Below are 18,668 nucleotides of genomic sequence, written 5' to 3'. Positions count from 1 at the left end.
AGATAGTGAAACCTTTGTTTTTGATGGCTCAATGTACACAAACTTTGTTTAATACTAAAAGTTATTAAAAATATTGTATTAAATGACCTTCAGGCTGTGTGTATAAGGTGTATATGAAACATAAATGAATTGTGTGAATGTACACACACTTTGTTTAATGCACAAAGTTGTAAAAAATATTGGCTAAAATGACCTTCAGGCTGTGTGTATAAAGTGTATATGAAACATAAATGCATTATGTGCTTAGATTTAGGTCCCATCACATTGATATATCATTATGGGATACAATTATTCCAAAATACGGAAAAATCCGATATCCAAAATACCTCTGGTCCCAAGCATTTTGGATAAGGGATACTCAACCTGTAATATGAACCAGGCACATCTGTCATATTGGGATTACAAACACCCTGCAATATTGGATCGATTGCTTATATACTACAGCAGTATATAATGGGCATGTACAGTATGTACAAATAGACAGACAAATGAGTATAGCAGAAGAGGTGGTAACTGGTCTAATAAAGGGAATTAACCTAGGTACACACTATACAATTATGTCAGATTTAGCTGGTTGGAATGAAAATCTGGTAATGGATGAAAGCAAATGGCAATCGACCATTTGCTCCCAAACACTGCAAAATGGACAAAAACAGTCGTTCCTCCAAGTTGTTTAAAATTGTGTGTAACCAATTTGTATGAACGTCAGGTTTTGTTAGTTTTCCAGTGTTTGGGAGCAAATGGTCGATTGTCATTTGCTCTCATCCATTACCAGATTTTTACTCCAACCAGCTAGATCTGGCAGATTATCTGACAGATAATTGTACGTGTACCTAGCATAAAAAATAGGATTTTGGTACTTACCAGGTAAATCCTTTTCTTTGAATCCATAGGGGGCACTGGAGTACTCTTGGGATATGGACGGCTTCCACCGGAAGAAGGCACTGAATAAATTAATTTTTGAGACTACTCCTCCCCTCCATATCCTCGAGCACTTCAGTGTTTTTTACTGAGCCGAACAGGATCGATAGAGAGATTGACCAAAGGAGAATTACATATAATCTCACGGACAACAATAAAGTTGACACAAAACGTAACAGACAACTAAACAGTTGACACCATAACTGATTAACCCTTGTTAAATTTAAACCAGTCGTGAAAGTGTGTTACCATAAGAACCACTGAACTTCCTAAAACAGGTAAACTGCTCTGGGTGGGCGTCCAGTGCCCCCTATGGATTCAAAGAAAAGGATTTACCTGGTAAGTACCAAAATCCTATTTTCTTTATCATCCACTAGGGGTCACTGGAGTACTCTTGGGATGTACCAAAGTTTCCTCCGTGGTGGGAGAGCTGTTTGGCACTTGTAACACTAAACGGCCAAAGCTAGATGCTGATGCCGCGAAAGTATCAAACTTGTAAAAGCGCACAAACGTGTGCACTGAAGACCAAGTAGCCGCACGGCAAAGCTGTGTCGTAGAAGCCCCACGACTCGCTGCCCATGACGTTCCCACAGAACGTGTGGAATGAGCTGTTACTGAAGTAGGTGGCTGTAACCTAGCATAAAGGTAAGCCTGACGTATGGTCAGTTTGATCCATCTGGATAAGGTTTGCTTAGAGGCTGGCCAACCCCTCTTAGCCGCATCATAGAGAACAAACAACGTATCCGTTTTACGCACAGTAGACGTTCGGGATACATAGATGCGCAATGCGCGAACCACATCCAACGTTCCAGAATCTCCTGTTAACACAGGAACTACTATTGGTTGATTGATGTGAAAAGACGACACTACCTTTGGTAGAAAAGCGGGATTCGTCCGAAGTTCCGCTCTGTCATCATGAAAAACTAAATACGGTGACTTGCACGACAAGGCACCCAGATCTGAAAACATGCCTAGCCGAAGCTAAGGCTAAAAGAAAAATCGTTTTCCAAGTGAGAAATTTAATATCCACTTGTCGTAAAGGTTCAAAGTAATCGGACTGTAAGAAATCTAAAACCAGATTCAAGTCCCATGGTGCTGTAGGTGGAATGAAAGGAGGCTGTATCCTCTTTACACCCTGTAAAAACGTATGTATTGACGGCAACGAGGCCAATTTCCTTTGAAAGAAAATTGACAACGCAGATACCTGCACCTTTAGTGTGGAAAGACGTAGTCCTCCATCTAACCCCATCTGTAAAAATAACAAAAGACGGGATAAATTAAAAGATGATGTCGGAAATTTCCGAGCTTCACACCAACTTATATAAGTACGCCAGATTCTGTAATAATGAGCTGCCGTAACCGGCTTCCTAGCTCGTACCATGGTTGGTATAACAGACTCAGGAATGCCCTCTCTTCTTAAGATGGCCTTTTCAACAGCCACCCCGTCAAACGCAGCCGCGCTAAATCGGGGTAAAGGAACGGACCCTGTTGTAACAGGTCCGGACGTAGTGGGAGTGGCCACGGATCGTCTGCGAGTAACCCGAGGAGATCCGAGAACCAAGCCCTCCGAGGCCAATGAGGCGCTATTAGTATGACTGTGACGGACCCTCTCTTGATCCGTTTTAGCAACAGCGGGAGCAGCGGAAACGGTGGAAACAGATACACAAGGCTGTACGGCCACGTGGCTGTGAGAGCATCCACCGCCACTGCCCCTGGATCTCTTGTTCTGGACACATATCGTGACACCTGATGATTGTGGCGGGATGCCATCAGATCCACCTGAGGGTACCCCCACTTCTGGATCAACATCTGAAATACTTCTGGATTTAATGCCCACTCTCCTGGATGAAAATCCCGACGACTGAGAAAATCTGCCTCCCAGTTGTCCACTCCCGGAATGAACACTGCCGACAATATCACCTGGTGATATTCGGCCCATCTGAGGATCCGAGCTACTTCCCGCATTGCCATGCGGCTTCTCGTTCCTCCTTGTTTGTTTATGTATGCGACTGCCGTCGCATTGTCTGACTGCACCTGAACAGTCTGAAAACGAAACATGTACACTGCTTGTCTTAGAGCATTGTAAATCGCCCTGAGTTCCAGAACATTTATGGATAGCGATCTTTCGTGATTTGCCCAGAGGCCCTGGAGCCGATGACTCTGAACTACAGCTCCCCAACCTCTGAGACTTGCGTCTGTTGTCAGAATTATCCAATTCACGACGCCGAATCGTCTCCCTGCAGATAGATTGTGTATTTTTAACCACCAGAGAAGAGACACCCTGACTTGTGGCGACAATCTCACCCTGTGGTGCAACTGCAGATGTGATCCCGACCATTGCGCTAACACCTCCAGTTGAAACGGACGTGAGTGAAACCTTCCGAACTGAAGTGCTTCGAAAGCCGCCACCATTGTGCCTAAAAGGCGAATGCACAAATGTACTGAGACTGTGCGTGGCTTGAGCACTAATTGCACCAGATGACGAATGACCTGTACTTTCTGTTGTGGCAGGTAAACCTTTTGTTTTACTGTATCGAGAATCATCCCTAGGAATTGAAGTCGCTGACACGGAATTAGATGTGATTTCTTTAAACTGACTATCCAACCGTGCTGAACTAGTACATTGTACGTTAGCAAAGCATGCTGGAGAAGCAATTGTTGAGACGGAGCCTTTATGAGTAGATCGTCCAAATACGGAACAATTATTACCCCTAGGGACCTGAGATGAGCTATCATCACGGACATTACCTTGGTGAATACCCGAGGCGCTGATGAGAGGCCAAACGGGAGAGCCTGAAACTGGTAATGGTCTCGCCTTATCGCAAACCTTAAGAAACTCTGGTGAGGTGGCCAAATCGGAATGTGTAAGTACGCATCCTTGAGATCCAGTGCAATCATGAATTCCTGCGGCTCTAACCCTGCAATTACTGACCTGAGAGATTCCATCTTGAATCTGTGGTAAGTGACGTAATGATTGAGACCTTTTAGGTTCAATATTGGCCTGACTGAGCCATCTGGTTTTGGTACCAGAAACAGACTGGAATAATAACCCTGCCCCTGTTCCTGCACGGGGACCGGAATTACAACTGCAGCATTCAGCAGAGACTGAATGGCAACCTGCAGAACTGCTTTCTTGTCGTCCGACACAGGCAGTCCTGTCGTGAAAAATCTTCCTGTCGGAAGATAATCGAACTCTATTTTGTAACCCTCTAATACTAACTTGCGGATCCACCCATCTGTGGACGTCTGCAGCCACGCCCCCTGAAAGCTCTGAAGGCGTGCTCCCACAATTGGAGATCCGAGATGGGCTGGGAGCCCGTCATGCCACTGGTTTGTTAGTGGTCTTAGTGTCTTGACGACGTGCATTGGATTGTCGGGCACTACGTCCCCGACCTCTTCTACCAGGCGTGACTGCTCCTGTGCCCTGCCCACGAAAGGGCTGAGTTCTAAAGGATTTGAACGCCGGACCAGAATATTTCCGTTTAGGTATAGTTGTAGGCGATGGAAGAAACACAGACTTTCCTCCAGTAGCCTCAGAAATCCATTTGTCCAATTCAGGACCGAAAAGCTTCTCGCCATCATAAGGCAATGCCTCTATACCTTTTTTAACCTCCGTCTCCGCCTGCCAAGAACGCAGCCAAAGTGCTCGTCGTACTATGACTAGCGATGAGGACAGGCGAGAAGTAAGCTGACAGACGTCAGTAGAAGCTGTACATAGATATTCAGCAGCTTCCCAGATTTGATCCGCGAGAAGTATAAGATGGTCATCTTGCAGAGCCGACTTGAGCTCTTTTATCCATACCATTAAAGCTTTAGTAACCCAAATGCCAACCAACCCAGGTCTCAGCAGCACTCCAGCTGCTGTATACATGGACCTTAGCATAGCCTCTATTTTACGATCTGCAGGGTCTTTAAGCGTAGTAGCAGTTGGTACTGGTATGGTTAACTTCCTTGTAAGTTTGGATACGGATGAATCCACCAATGGTGGGTTCTCCCAAGTAGCTGTCATGGACTCTGGAAACGGGTAACTCGATTTAAATCTACGAGGAATAGAAAACCGTTTATCCGGATTTTTCTGTGATTCCAGTAACATTTTATTAAGAGATTCCGAAATAGGGAAACACATCGGAGATCTCTGTCGTTTAGTAAAAACTACCTCATCATTCGTCAGGGGCTCCTCAGTTTCCGTAAACTCCAGCGACTGACGTACTGCTCTGATGAGATTGTCAATACCTGGGCTGTCAAAATCGTCACTATCTGACTGTTGCCCTACTCAGTAATAACACCAAAGTTCCTGGTATATATCAGGCAAGTGCAGTGCCTGCCAGCAATAAGAAAACTGACCCCAAAATTCCCCTAGTACCACTCTTAGCCGAGATGTAATAAAGGAAACCTGGAACAGACAGGAGAACATTAACATATTAAGCATGCCAAATACTGCCAATGTCTCCCCCCCCCCACTCCCACGACCTCCGTGTACAGCACCGGGTCGGGGCCTGTGGAAGTCTGCATAGGGCCGTGTGAGCGGCCTGTACCTGTAGGCCCAGGCAGCGGGAACTCCTCGGCTGCTGCGGGCGGATAGCGGAAGCAGCGAGCGTGCTGCATAGAGCCCTGGAGCGGCCTATGCACACGCGCTCCCGCCCGCCACACACATTTTGCGGAGTGTCTGTGTAGCCAGGCAGCGCTGCTGCGGCGCCGGGGAGCAGCGGTCTGGTATTTAAGATGCTGGGAGCGGAGAGTGAGAGCGCGCCGCATGGAGCCGTGACGCGGCCCATGCACACGCGCTCCGGGCAGCGGTGAGTACCCAATACAATCCCCAACAGTGGAGCGGCAGCAAGAGCTGACCGCCCCTAACATACCTGGACCGTGACCAAAGTCTATGACGGGGCTTCTCATCCAAGCTCCGTCCAGCTTTTTGCAGGCAGCCTGCAGGTGGAGTGAGGGAGCTCTTTACAGAGAGGTCCGACACTCACGGCTGTTCTCAGCCGCTTCCACTGTCCCTGACCCACGCCTGTTAAAAGGGGGGAAAGGACGTGGAAATCCTTGAAAAGAAGAAAAACTTAGGAACTAAAAAAAAAATTCCAATACTTCGTGGACGAGCTCCACTATGCCTTCTAACTGTGTCGAGCACAGAAAAAACACTGAAGTGCTCGAGGATATGGAGGGGAGGAGTAGTCTCAAAAATTAATTTATTCAGTGCCTTCTTCCGGTGGAAGCCGTCCATATCCCAAGAGTACTCCAGTGACCCCTAGTGGATGATAAAGAAATAAGATTTTAAACCTACCAGTAAATCTTTTTCTCGTAGTCCGTAGAGGATGCTGGGGACTCCGTAAGGACCATGGGGATAGACGGGCTCCGCAGGAGACATGGGCACTTTAAGAAAGACTTTGACTCTGGGTGTGCACTGGTTCCTCCCTCTATGCCCCTCCTCCAGACCTCAGTTAGAGAAACTGTGCCCAGAGGAGACGGACAGTACGAGGAAAGGATTTTAGTTAATCCAAGGGCAAGATTCACACCAGCCACACCGTATAACTTGTGATATACTATCTAGTTAACAGTATGAAAAAACAACATATCATCGGTCCAAAACCGATGAAACTATAACATACCCCTTATGTAAGCAATAACTTTATACAAGTCTCGCAGAAGTAGTCCGCACTTGGGACGGGCGCCCAGCATCCTCTACGGACTACGAGAAAAAGATTTACTGGTAGGTTTAAAATCTTATTTTCTCTAACGTCCTAGAGGATGCTGGGGACTCCGTAAGGACGATGGGGATTATACCAAAGCTCCCAAACGGGCGGGAGAGTGCGGATGACTCTGCAGCACCGATTGAGAAAACAGGAGGTCCTCCTCAGCCAGGGTATCAAACTTATAGAACTTTGCAAAGGTGTTTGACCCCGACCAAGTAGCAGCTCGGCACAGCTGTAGTGCCGAGACCCCTCGGGCAGCCGCCCAAGACGAGCCCACCTTCCTAGTGGAATGGGCCTTAACCAATTTCGGTAACGGCAATCCTGCCATAGAATGCGCCTGCTGAATCGTGTTACAGATCCAGCGAGCAATAGTCTGCTTTGAAGCAGGGCCGCCAACTTTGTTGGCTGCATACAGGACAAACAGTGCTTCTGTTTTTCTGATCCTAGCCGTTCTGGCCACGTAAATTTTCAAAGCCCTGACCACATCCAGGGACTTGGAATCCTCCAAGTCACGTGTAGCTACAGGCACGACAATAGGTTGGTTCATATGAAAGGATGAGACCACCTTAGGTAGGAATTGAGGACGGGTCCGCAATTCCGCTCTATCCATATGGAAAACCAGATAGGGGCTTTTATGTGATAAAGCCGCCAATTCCGAAACTCACCTAGCCGACGCCAAGGCTAACAACATGACCACTTTCCAAGTGAGATATTTCAACTCCACTGTTTTAAGTGGTTCAAACCAATGTGACTTAAGGAAACCTAACACCACGTTAAGGCCCCAAGGCGCCACCGGAGGTACAAAAGGAGGCTGAATATGCAGTACTCCCTTCACAAAAGTCTGTACTTCAGGTAAAGAGGCCAATTCCTTACGAAAGAAAATGGATAAGGCCGAAATCTGAACTTTAATGGAGCCTAATTTTAGGCCCAAATTCACTCCAGTTTGTAGAAAGTGAAGAAAACGGCCTAGATGGAATTCATCCGTAGGAGCATTCCTGGCCTCACACCAAGAAACATATTTACGCCATATTCGGTGATAATGTTTAGATGTCACGTCCTTCCTAGCCTTTATTAACATAGGAATAACCTCACCCGGAATACCTTTTTCCGCTAGGATCCGGCGTTCAACCGCCATGCCGTCAAACGCAGCTGCGGTAAGTCTTGGAACAGACAGGGACTTGTTGTAACAGGTCCTGCCTTAGAGGAAGAGGCCACGGATCTTCTGTGAGCATTTCCTGCAGATCCGGATACCAGGTCCTTCGTGGCCAATCCGGAACAATGAGTATTGTTCTCACTCCTCTTTTTCTTATTATCCTCAACACCTTGGGTATGAGAGGAAGAGGAGGAAACACATAGACCGACTGGAACACCCACGGTGTCACTAGGGCGTCCACAGCTACCGCCTGAGGGTCTCTTGACCTGGCGCAATACCTTTGTAGCTTTTTGTTGAGACGGGACGCCATCATGTCTATTTGGGGCAGTCCCCACCGACTTGCAATCTGCGCGAAGACTTCTTGATGAAGTCCCCACTCTCCCGGATGCAGGTCGTGTCTGCTGAGGAAGTCTGCTTCCCAGTTGTCCACTCCCGGAATGAACACTGCTGAGCGCTTACATGATTCTCCGCCCAGCGAAGAATTCTGGTGGCTTCCGCCATTGCCACCCTGCTCCTTGTGCCGCCTTGGCACAAGGAGACAACTGCGGTGACGTTGTCTGACTGGATCAGAACTGGTCGATCGCGAAGTAAGATCTCCGCTTGACGTAGGGCGTTGTAAATGGCCCTTAGTTCCAGGATGTTGATGTGAAGACAAGTCTCTTGACTTGACCAAAGGCCTTGGAAATTTCTTCCCTGTGTGACTGCTCCCCAACCTCGGAGGCTCGCGTCCGTGGTCACCAGGATCCAGTCCTGAATGCCGAACCTGCGGCCCTCTAGAAGGTGAGCACTTTTCAGCCACCACAGGAGAGATACTCTGGCCCTGGGGGACAGGGTGATCCGCTGATGCATTTGCAGATGTGACCCGGACCATTTGTCCAATAGGTCCCATTGGAATGTCCTTGCATGGAATCTGCCGTAGGGAATGGCTTCGTATGTCGCCACCATTTTCCCAGGACTTGAGTGCAATGACGTATTGACACTTGTTTTGGCTTCAACAGGTTCATAACTAGAGTCATGAGTTCCTGCGCTTTTTCTGTCGGAAGAAAAATCCTCTTCTGGTCTGTGTCCAGAATCATGCCCAAGAAGGGCAGATGAGTTGTAGGATTCAACTGCGACTTTGGAATATTGATAATCCAGCCGTGTCGCTGTAACACAGTCAGTGAAAGTGAGACGCTGTTCAGCAACTTCTCCCGTGATCTCGCTTTTATGAGGAGATCGTCCAAGTACGGGATAAATGTGACACCCTGTTTGCGCAGGAGCACCATCATTTCCGCCATTACCTTGGTGAAAATTCTCGGGGCCGTGGAAAGCCCAAACGGCAACGTCTGAAATTGGTAATGACAATCCTGTACCGCAAATCTCAGGTACGCCTGATGAGGAGGATATATGGGAACATGCAGGTATGCATCCTTTATGTCCAGAGATACCATAAAATCTCCCCCCTTCAAGGCTGGCGATGACCGCTCTGAGCGATTCCATCTTGAACTTGAACCGTTTTAAGTAAAGGTTCAGGGATTTTAAATTCAAAATGGGTCTGACCGAACCGTCCGGTTTCGGGACCACAAACAGAGTTGAGTAGTACCCTTTCCCTCTTTGAAGCAGGGGAACCTCTACCACCACTTGTTGAAGACACAATTTGCGAATCGCATGTAACACTATCTCCCTTTCCAGGGGGGAAGTCGGTAGGGCCGATTTGAAAAACCGGCGAGGAGGCACCTCTTCGAATTCCAGCTTGTAACCCTGGGAAACAATTTCTATTGCCCAGGGATCCACCTGTGAGTGAACCCAGATGTAGCTGAACAGTCGAAGACGTGCCCCCACTGGGTCGGACTCCCTCAGGGGAGCCCCAGCGTCATGCAGTGGATTTTGCAGAGGCCGGGGAGGACTTCTGTTCCTGGGAACTAGCTGTGTTATGCAGCTTCTTCCCTCTGCCCTTACCTCTGGCAAGAAAGGACAATCCACGTACTCTCTTGCTTTTATTGGAACGAAAGGACTGCATTTGATAATGAGGCAAAAAATTCGATATACCTGCCGTAGCCGTGGAGACGAGGTCCGAGAGGCCCTCTCCAAACAATTGCTCACCCTTGTAAGGCAACAACTCCATATGTCTCTTGGAGTCGGCATCACCTGACCACTGTCGGGTCCATAAGACACGTCTAGCAGAAATAGACATAGCGTTTATCCTGGAACCCAGTAAACTAATGTCTCTTTGAGCATCCCTCATATATAAGACAGCATCTTTTATATGCCATAGGGTCATTAAAATGGTATCCTTATCAAGGGTCTCAATATCCGCTGATAAGGAATATGTCCATGCTGCTACAGCACTACAAACCCAGGCCGACGCAATAGCCGGTCTGAGTAACGTACCAGAATGTGAGTAAATGGACTTCAAGGTAACCTCCTGCTTGCGGTCAGCAGGATCCTTGAGGGTAGCCGTATCTTGGGATTGAAGCGCTATCTTTTTTGATAAGCGCGTCAAAGCTTTGTCTACCCTAGGGGAGGATTCCCACCGGATTCTGTCCTGCGACGGGAAAGGATACGCTATTAGAATCCTTTTGGGAATCTGCAGTTTTTTGTCTGGAGTTTCCCACGCTTTTTCGCATAATTCGTTCAGCACATGTGATGAGGGAAAGGAGACCTCAGGTTTCTTTCCCTTATACATGTGTAACCTCGTGTCAGGGACAGGGGGTTCCTCAGTGATATGCAAAACATCTTTTATTGCGATAATCATATATCGAATACATTTAGCCACCTTTGGCTGTAATTTTGCATCATCGTAGTCGACACTGGAGTCTGAATCCGTGTCGGTACCTGTGTCAACTATTTGGGATAGTGGGCGCTTCTGAGACCCCGAAGGTCCAGGCGACATTGGGACAGGCATGGGTTGACTCCCTGACTGTACCCCAGCTTCAGCTTTGTCTAATCTTTTGTGCAATAAATTAACATTAGCACTTAAAACATTCCACATATCCATCCAGTCAGGTGTCGGCACTGCCGACGGAGACCTAACGTTCATACACTCCCCCTCCTCCTTAGGTGAGCCTTCAATCTCAGACATGTCGACACACGCGTACCGACACACACACACACACACACACACACACACACACACACACACACACACACACACACACACACAGAAGCTCTTTTCTGAAGACCGGTTCCCCACCAGGCCCTTTGGAGAGACAAAGAGAGAGTATGCCAGCACACACCCCAGCGCTATATGACCCAGGAAAAAACACAGTATGTTTACCCAGTAGCGCTTTTGTTATGTATATGCGCCAATTATGTGCCCCCCCTCTACTTTAAAACCCTTCTTTCACCGTGTGTTAAGCAGGGGAGAGTCCGGGGAGCTTCCTCTCAGCGGTGCTGTGGAGAAAAATGGCGCTGGTGAGTGCTGAGGGAGAAGCCCCGCCCCTTTCGGCGGCGGGCTTCTGTCCCGCTCAAATTTCTCGATAACATGGCGGGGGCTCTTTATATACATGTACAGTGCCCAGCTGTACATGTATATATCTATATATGCCACAGGAGAGGTTTATATTGCTGCCCAGGGCACCCCACCCTGCGCCCTGCACCCTTACAGTGACCGAGGTGTGTGAGGTGAATGGGAGCAATGGCGCACAGCCGCAGTGCTGTGCGTTATCTCTATGAAGATCAAGGTGTCTTCTGCCGCCTCCGATGTTCTTTTCCTCAATACTCACCCGGCTTCAATCTTCCGGCTCTGCAAGGAGGACGGCGGCGCGGCTCTGGGACGGACGGCTAGGGTGAGACCTGCGTACCGATCCCTCTGGAGCTAATGGTGTCCAGTAGCCTAAGAAACAGAGCCCTGAAACTCAGAGAAGTGGGTCTGTTTCTCTCTCCTCAGTCCCTCGATGCAGGGAGTCTGTTGCCAGCAGGCTCCCTGAACATAAAAAACCTAACTAAAATGCTTTCTTTACAGGAAACTCAGGAGAGCTCCGGAAATGCACCCAGTCTCCACTGGGCACAGTATCAAACTGAGGTCTGGAGAAGGGGCATAGAGGGAGGAGCCAGTGCACACCCAGAGTCAAAGTCTTTCTTAAAGTGCCCATGTCTCCTGCGGAGCCAGTCTATCCCCATGGTCCTTACGGAGTCTCCAGCATCCTCTAGGACGTTAGAGAAATGAACCCATTCGCAAGACTCTATGTATGGTAATGTAATTATTTTTGGATTAATACAATATAGGAACAATACTGAAAATAAAGTACGTAATCACTGCAATCCATCCTAAACAACTGGCCGGCTGTAGCTCATGTACCCAGGTTGGTTTAAACTTGTAAATGATTGGTGCATTACAAATACGGGTATTCTCGCACACACTGCTGAACCTTATTACTTTTTACCCCATTATCTGATAAGCTAAGACCCCTCGGATATGATGGCCATACAAGGTGAAATGTTTCATGGTGTTTGGCCACACGATAACTACTCTCCTCCCCTGGGGAGGAAATGTTTTCCCGTTCCTTCCCACGTAAAGAAGGAACAGAGGAAAAGGTGCATAGTCAGATTCCTCATCTTCGACCACACGATCATCGCTGATTGTCCGTGGCAATACACTCTACCAGATGTACCCAAACTCTTCCATTGCAGTCCAGGCTTTTAGGATATCCATGCTTGAGACACAAGTTTGTTAAATCAAATTGACCAAGGTACTAATTAGGTCACCTGCGCTCAAGCATAGATATCCTTAATACCTGGACTGTAATGGCGGAGTTTAGGAACATCTGCACTATACGATTATCAGCCCAAACGCTGATAATCTGTGGCCAGGGCCAATAATTGCATAATGTATGCTTGGCTGATGACCAGTTTTTCTATAGAAGTAAAACTAAGTAAGCCTACTTGCCTGAAATCGCTGTATGTATTTGGCTTTAAATCTAGCACGTAAACCAGATAAGCTGGTGAGTGATTAAACAGCAGCAGTGGTCCCATATATTCTAACAAAGGTCTATCTAATTCAATTTCACCACCCACGTGTGGAGAGTCGCTGAGCTACTGATGATTGGCGGCTGTGACTAATAGTTTTAAAAGGGATCAGTATGAGATCCCGGCAGTCGGAATCCAGGCGGTGAGCGCAGCGTGTCCCCTTTGCGGGCTCTGCCGGCATTGCAGCTTGTGTCGGGATTCTGGCGTTGGTACACTGACCGCCGGGATCCCATCCGGCGGTCAACTGACTGCCTCCCGTTTTAAAGCAGAAACAGACACTCATCGGATATCGCTGCCATACACTGTATATCTCACAGTGCATCTGGCCAGAATATCTGTGTTCCAGCCCTGGGGAGGAAACATCGGCAGTGCATAGACGGATAATGCTGGATGATTCGGCATGTCTGACAAATCAATATTTTTGGACGCGTACAATTACCTCAGCAATCTGCCAATATCATATGGATGGCACGTATACTGTAATTGTATAGTGTGTACTCAGCATTATCTGTGTGTATTTTCTTTAGTGACTAACCAGTGTCCATCTGACAGGACCGACGTTCAGACTGAACTTCTGGAAAAAGTTGCAGCTAGAGATGAGCGAAGCTGGCGTAAAATTTATCAAACGTCATCTCAGGCTGTTTTGCAGAGGTGATACGTCACGGTGATGTCATGGCTTTTAGTCTATAAAAGGAGCTGGGTGAGGGTGGTTAATTCAGCTGTGTGATGTGGGTAGGGTAGGACTGGGCGCATTTAAGGACACATTTTGCCAGTGAACAAGCTAAATTTAACAGACAAATGTCAGAAATAGGGAATTTTTTGCAGAAAATTCCGCTCATCTGTCATTGCAGTATAAGAAGAGAATCCCACCATTGTACAGTTCCTTCATGTAATGGGCCAGATAGATGGTCTAAATAAATGTACGTGGATCAGATCCCACAGATGTGTACAATACTGCCAACTCAGGGCCACAAATAAATTACTGACAGACACTTTGCAAAACAAAAATCTGATTTAAGATATTACTGCTGCTATTACTGCCTATCCTACTGTCAGACCTTTTATCACACGCTGCAGGACTTGCTTACCTTACTGTACTTCAGATATAGCATAGCCTGAAGCAGAACACTGTATGCAAAGCAGTATTTTAATACAGTACAGAAAAAAAATACACTCTATATCATGATACAAATATAATGAAAGCTTCCCTAGACACCGGAAGAGGACACGTTCATATACATTTTGTAAGAGCATCAAAAAATTGTAAACAATAGTGTCTGCCAGATATTATGGAGACCTAAAAACACAGATAAAAGTAATATAGGCATAAAAAAACCCAGACAAATAATAAAGACATAAAAAAACCAGACAAAAATAATATAGGCATAAAAGACAAACAAATAATACAGACATAAAAACAGACAAAAATAAATAACAGGAGAATTGCTTATTACATAAGATCTTGGCAATGTGTGTGTATAGCAAGCATCACAGTGCAACAGTAACGCTTGTGTATAGCTAGGTGCCGTTCCGGCACAAAGGAAGTGCAGCAAATTTGGCAACAAAAAAACCAAGAAACTTGAGCGCAACGAGAGTTGAGATAGACTCTGACCGCTTACTCGCCAGCCGAAATCAGCGTTTCCAGTCCCCTTGAACACAACCCATATTCACAACTTTTGGGAACGTTATTTGCCGTGCAAAATCCGAAACGTTTGACTTTACGCGTGTTTTGGGTCACGCTCCGAAATGTAAAACTCTACCAGAGACGAGCCGGATGTTTGGAATGACGAGGAAAAAAAACCCCCCACCAACCAGAACTTGTAAAACATCACAGGTTTATTGTACACTGTATTTTGCCTCTCGCCTCTCCTCGTTTTTGCATGATTTGTTGATGTCCATGATCTTTTCGCAGATGTATTTGTTGACTTTGGAGAGCCGCTGTGCAATTTCATTCTCGTCCATTGTCTCTTGTGCTATTCTGTCATACATACATTCTAAAAGAAACACAGAAAGCAGGCAGGGAATTACAGGCTGATCTCTGAGGGAGGTCATTCTTAACAAAAAGACTTAAGTCAGACAGCTGCTGTGCTTCTAGAGCGAGAGTGATGTCTTTGCCCATCTGACACCAGCCTAAGGCAGGCTTGCACCAAATCCATATTACTCATTCTAAGGCGGGGGTGGGGGGATTCAATTTGCCGCTGGACTTAACGCACTAAGCCATAGCTCCCGAGTTAGGTTTTTCGGAGTTATGCAATTACCCCCCCCCCCCCCCCCCCCGCAGTAAGCTTGTGACTAGCCCTGGAAGCACAAGTTAATGCGGATTTCTGATCCAACCTCAGGAGGCTGCATGCATAAATCTGTATTAAGTGCCCACTTCCCGGGGCTAGTTGCGGGTTACCCCAGGCAGTACACAACCCGGGAGCTAAAACCACAACGTAACTCCTGTGGCTAATTCAAAGAATCCTTATAGGGAAATTCAAAGGACTAGACTAGAATATCCAGCAGGCCTCAAAAGGTGTATAAGAAAAACCCCATAGTATTGATGTAGAGTCAATGGATGAACATGAGCCTGTATGTGGAGAGCATCTCGTGTGTTTCGCACATGCTCCAGAGCCGAGCGTACACCAGTACATGCAATGCAGCGTTATACGGATTTAACTATTATCTCTACTTACAAAAAAAAGGGCTTAACTGGTCTATAACTGGTGGTCTCATGTAGGCAATGTACAATGAGGGCATACTGGTACGTATATTGGCAGAATATCAGGATATGCAGGGTTAGTTGAAAACATAAATACTGTATTCAGCATATTCCAATGTATATTTTGGACAAAGGATGAGGTTGGCACAAATGAGAATAGATGATGATGACGGGGATCAAACCAATCATACGGATAGGAGCGGCCTGCCTGTAAAGATGCATACAACTCTCCCATCAGCCCATGTATGTACTTTTATTTATTGGGTTGATGTCGACACGGTCATAATGCTGAAATTAACCATGTCAACAGTGATGGAATGTCTCTATAAGGTAAACCTAACCCTAATGTCCACATTTTCAAAATATCGACGTTATGTCCATGTTGACAATTTTCAGGTGCAGACACTTATGTTGACATTTTAACCCTGTCAATCTGGTGTCGACATTGGGAATGTTGATTTAGTGACTGCACGCCTATTATCTTATGCCTAAGTGCGGCAGTGTGGCTAGCACAGCTTCCTGGTAGCTGTGGGTTCGAAACCAACCAGAGCGCAATATGTGTCACGTTTGTCTCCACTCCCTATGTACAGTATATAACTATAGCATTACAATAATTGGCATGAATATAGATGAGAAAGCTTGCATACACAACGTACTGTTCTGCTGCACACATGGCCCCTCATCTATGTGCCTACAACATCCATTGATCGCGCATACTAAATCTACTTTGAATAAGGATCAATGACCACCGCATGGTTAACACAGCACAGCTTAGGTGCAGGTTATACCAGCAGTGTATAGAAGGGCCTTGCTCTAATCATGTGTTCTGCCTCCGGCAAACAGTAACTATTCAACTGCAGAGCAAATTCATGTAGTAATACAACGTACAAGGTATCTATATTTCATCAACTACCTGGCCACATCTTCTTTCTAAGCAGACTAGCATTATACTGCGAGACCCTCTGTACTCTGTTGGAATCCCCCCTTGAGCCTGTCTCCTTGGTGACACTCATCAGAGAGCGCTCTGTAAAGATCAGTGCTGGAAGGAGCTAAACTGATGGCAAGAACAGTAAGACGTATCATTGTACCGATCACTGGAACTATCTTCTACTGTTTCCCACATCAATTTAACTTCTTCCTGCAGAGATTGGTGCACCAAGAGCTATGCTCACTGTGACAGATGTGCAAAGTCTTTTAACAACCTAAAGAACCTTACATCCGGCACGCAAGCTTCTGTGCATCGTAAGACCTGGATATTTTCAATGCATGCTAATCCTGATTAATTAGAACAGGCAATGCCATTATGTGGATATTTCAATGAAGCAATTTATTTTGAAGCCCTCAACTCTGGGCCTGATTTAGAGATGGCCAGAAATTCACTGCCGCTTGTCTCAGTAGAGACTCCTACTGCATGTTGCTGTGATCCCAGCATTGCGAATCCACAGATGGGCAGCTGAGTAAACCTGAGCGTATACAAGCTGTGGGGCCAGGAAGTCCCAGCAAATGGAGGTGAAACACCCCATTTCCTAGAATGCTGCCCCCCCCGCCCCCTCAACTCTGCTGCCTGTCATACTTCACTAGTATATTAATTTTTGATATACAGTAGATTTTGCTTTCCCTTTATTAACACGTACTAACACTTTACCTTCTCGCATTGTGCTGTCCTAGCGTAGCTGGCCTTTGCTGGTTTGTGGGGTTCTGCACCCCAGGCCCAGACCTACAGTTAGGAACCACCAGCATCAGAGGAGCCTTGTCGGGGCCTGATGGCTTTATCATATAGTTGCAAATGTATGTAACTAAGACCTCTGGATTTCTATTATATACTGTATTTAGTCCTTCAAGTCTTGGTACAGGTACAGCCTGGTGTGCTGGGGGACACCGAGGGTTAATCCCCAATGTATTTCTATCTTAGACTACCCCCTTTCTTTCATGCACCTGAATTGTATTTTCTAATTGATATGAGCAACTTACATTTTGTTCTGCCTGTCAATCAGGCAGCGGCAGAGGGAAGCTATGGGTGACAACGCAAAGGCCCTTTGAGCAGGCGCAGATTCCCGATAATCGGGATTCTGCATGCTGCATCAATCCTGCGTCCATCTTTGAATCAGGCCCTCTGACCGTAGTACAGACAGGCCACATCAATGGGATTATCCATGGTTTAAGGACTCCTGTATCTCTTACAGGTAAAGCACAGCCCTTTGGGCATCGATTGTGCCGCTGAATCACACTGCAGAGGGTAGGATGCAACTGAAAGAGTTCCCTTGCTAAAGGTACGGTCTGCCTTTCCTGTAGGTGCTCGGGCTTTCTCCTATTCCTAGGATGGTAGGTTAACTCGCTACTACCAAAAATGTGTGTGTCTGCGTATGTGGGGGATGGGGCTAGGGTAAAGAATGCATTATTTATAGCGGCGCTTTATAAATGAACAATAATGATCCTTGGGGCTTGTATGATAAGGGTCTGGGAGTATGAATAATTGTCTCTGAGACCAACAACATTTAGAGGCGTTTCTCCCTACACATCAAATACTATAGATACAGGCACCTGAAGAAGCTCCAACAAATGAAGATGCAACACAACGGTTTCATATGTAGCAGCAGATTCTCTCATATTTGTAGAATAGCTCAAAAAATGGAAACAAACGACAAAATAGTGGATATCAGTTACCCCCGTTGTATTACACACATGTAGGAATCCAACCTAAATGCTACGGGCTCTACCTCTGATAACACTAAGTTTGTGAGGTGATAGTGGAGGTTTGGGACTTGCATCCTTCTTCTTCTTTGTAGCCACGCCGGTGACGCTGCGGTTCTTCAGGATCTCCGTGCCCCAGATCATAACAGCCAAATTCTTTGTGTACTTGGAATCTCCCTGTGTCGCCTGCAGCTGGTGCCATTTCTCCTCATTCACCCACACACCACTGCCCAGGTGGACCTGTATGAAAGCAGGGAAATTAGAGCCTAATACACATATCTATATACATATACATCTTTTATCTTGTTTTCGCTCCATTATCTCATAAAACTACTAGATTGTCAATATTTCAAATACAAAAGATTAATTGCAGATTAGGTAGCCGCCAAGTTAAATGAGCACTGCAGGGGGGGGGGGGGGTGTAACATGTGCAGAGAGAGTTAGATTTGGGTGGTTTGTGTTCAAACGGAAATCTAAATTGCAGTGTAAAAATAAAGCAGCCAGTATTTGCCCTGCATGGAAACAATATAACCCACCCAAATCTAACTCTCTCTGCAAATGT

The 18,668-nt window shown here is 46.5% G+C and overlaps 1 protein-coding gene across 1 annotated transcript in view; it reads right to left on the bottom strand.

The window, feature by feature from the left end:
* Window positions 1-14,529: 14,529 nt before the first annotated feature.
* The window catches only part of BEND5 (BEN domain containing 5), a 1,224,740-nt gene continuing 1,220,601 nt past the window's right edge, over window positions 14,530-18,668 (bottom strand). The window contains exons 8-9 of the mRNA XM_063941484.1: window positions 18,133-18,346; window positions 14,530-14,708 (exon numbers count right to left, since the gene is read on the bottom strand). Of these exons, the coding sequence (XP_063797554.1) occupies window positions 14,551-14,708; window positions 18,133-18,346 (372 nt within the window). The 3' untranslated portion in view covers window positions 14,530-14,550. The remainder of the gene's footprint in view (window positions 14,709-18,132; window positions 18,347-18,668) is intronic.

Source organism: Pseudophryne corroboree, chromosome 9, assembly GCF_028390025.1.
Source record: "Pseudophryne corroboree isolate aPseCor3 chromosome 9, aPseCor3.hap2, whole genome shotgun sequence".
Classification (NCBI taxonomy): domain Eukaryota; kingdom Metazoa; phylum Chordata; class Amphibia; order Anura; family Myobatrachidae; genus Pseudophryne; species Pseudophryne corroboree.
Note: the sequence above shows the minus strand (reverse complement) of the source record. Positions and strands in the feature narration are given on the sequence as shown.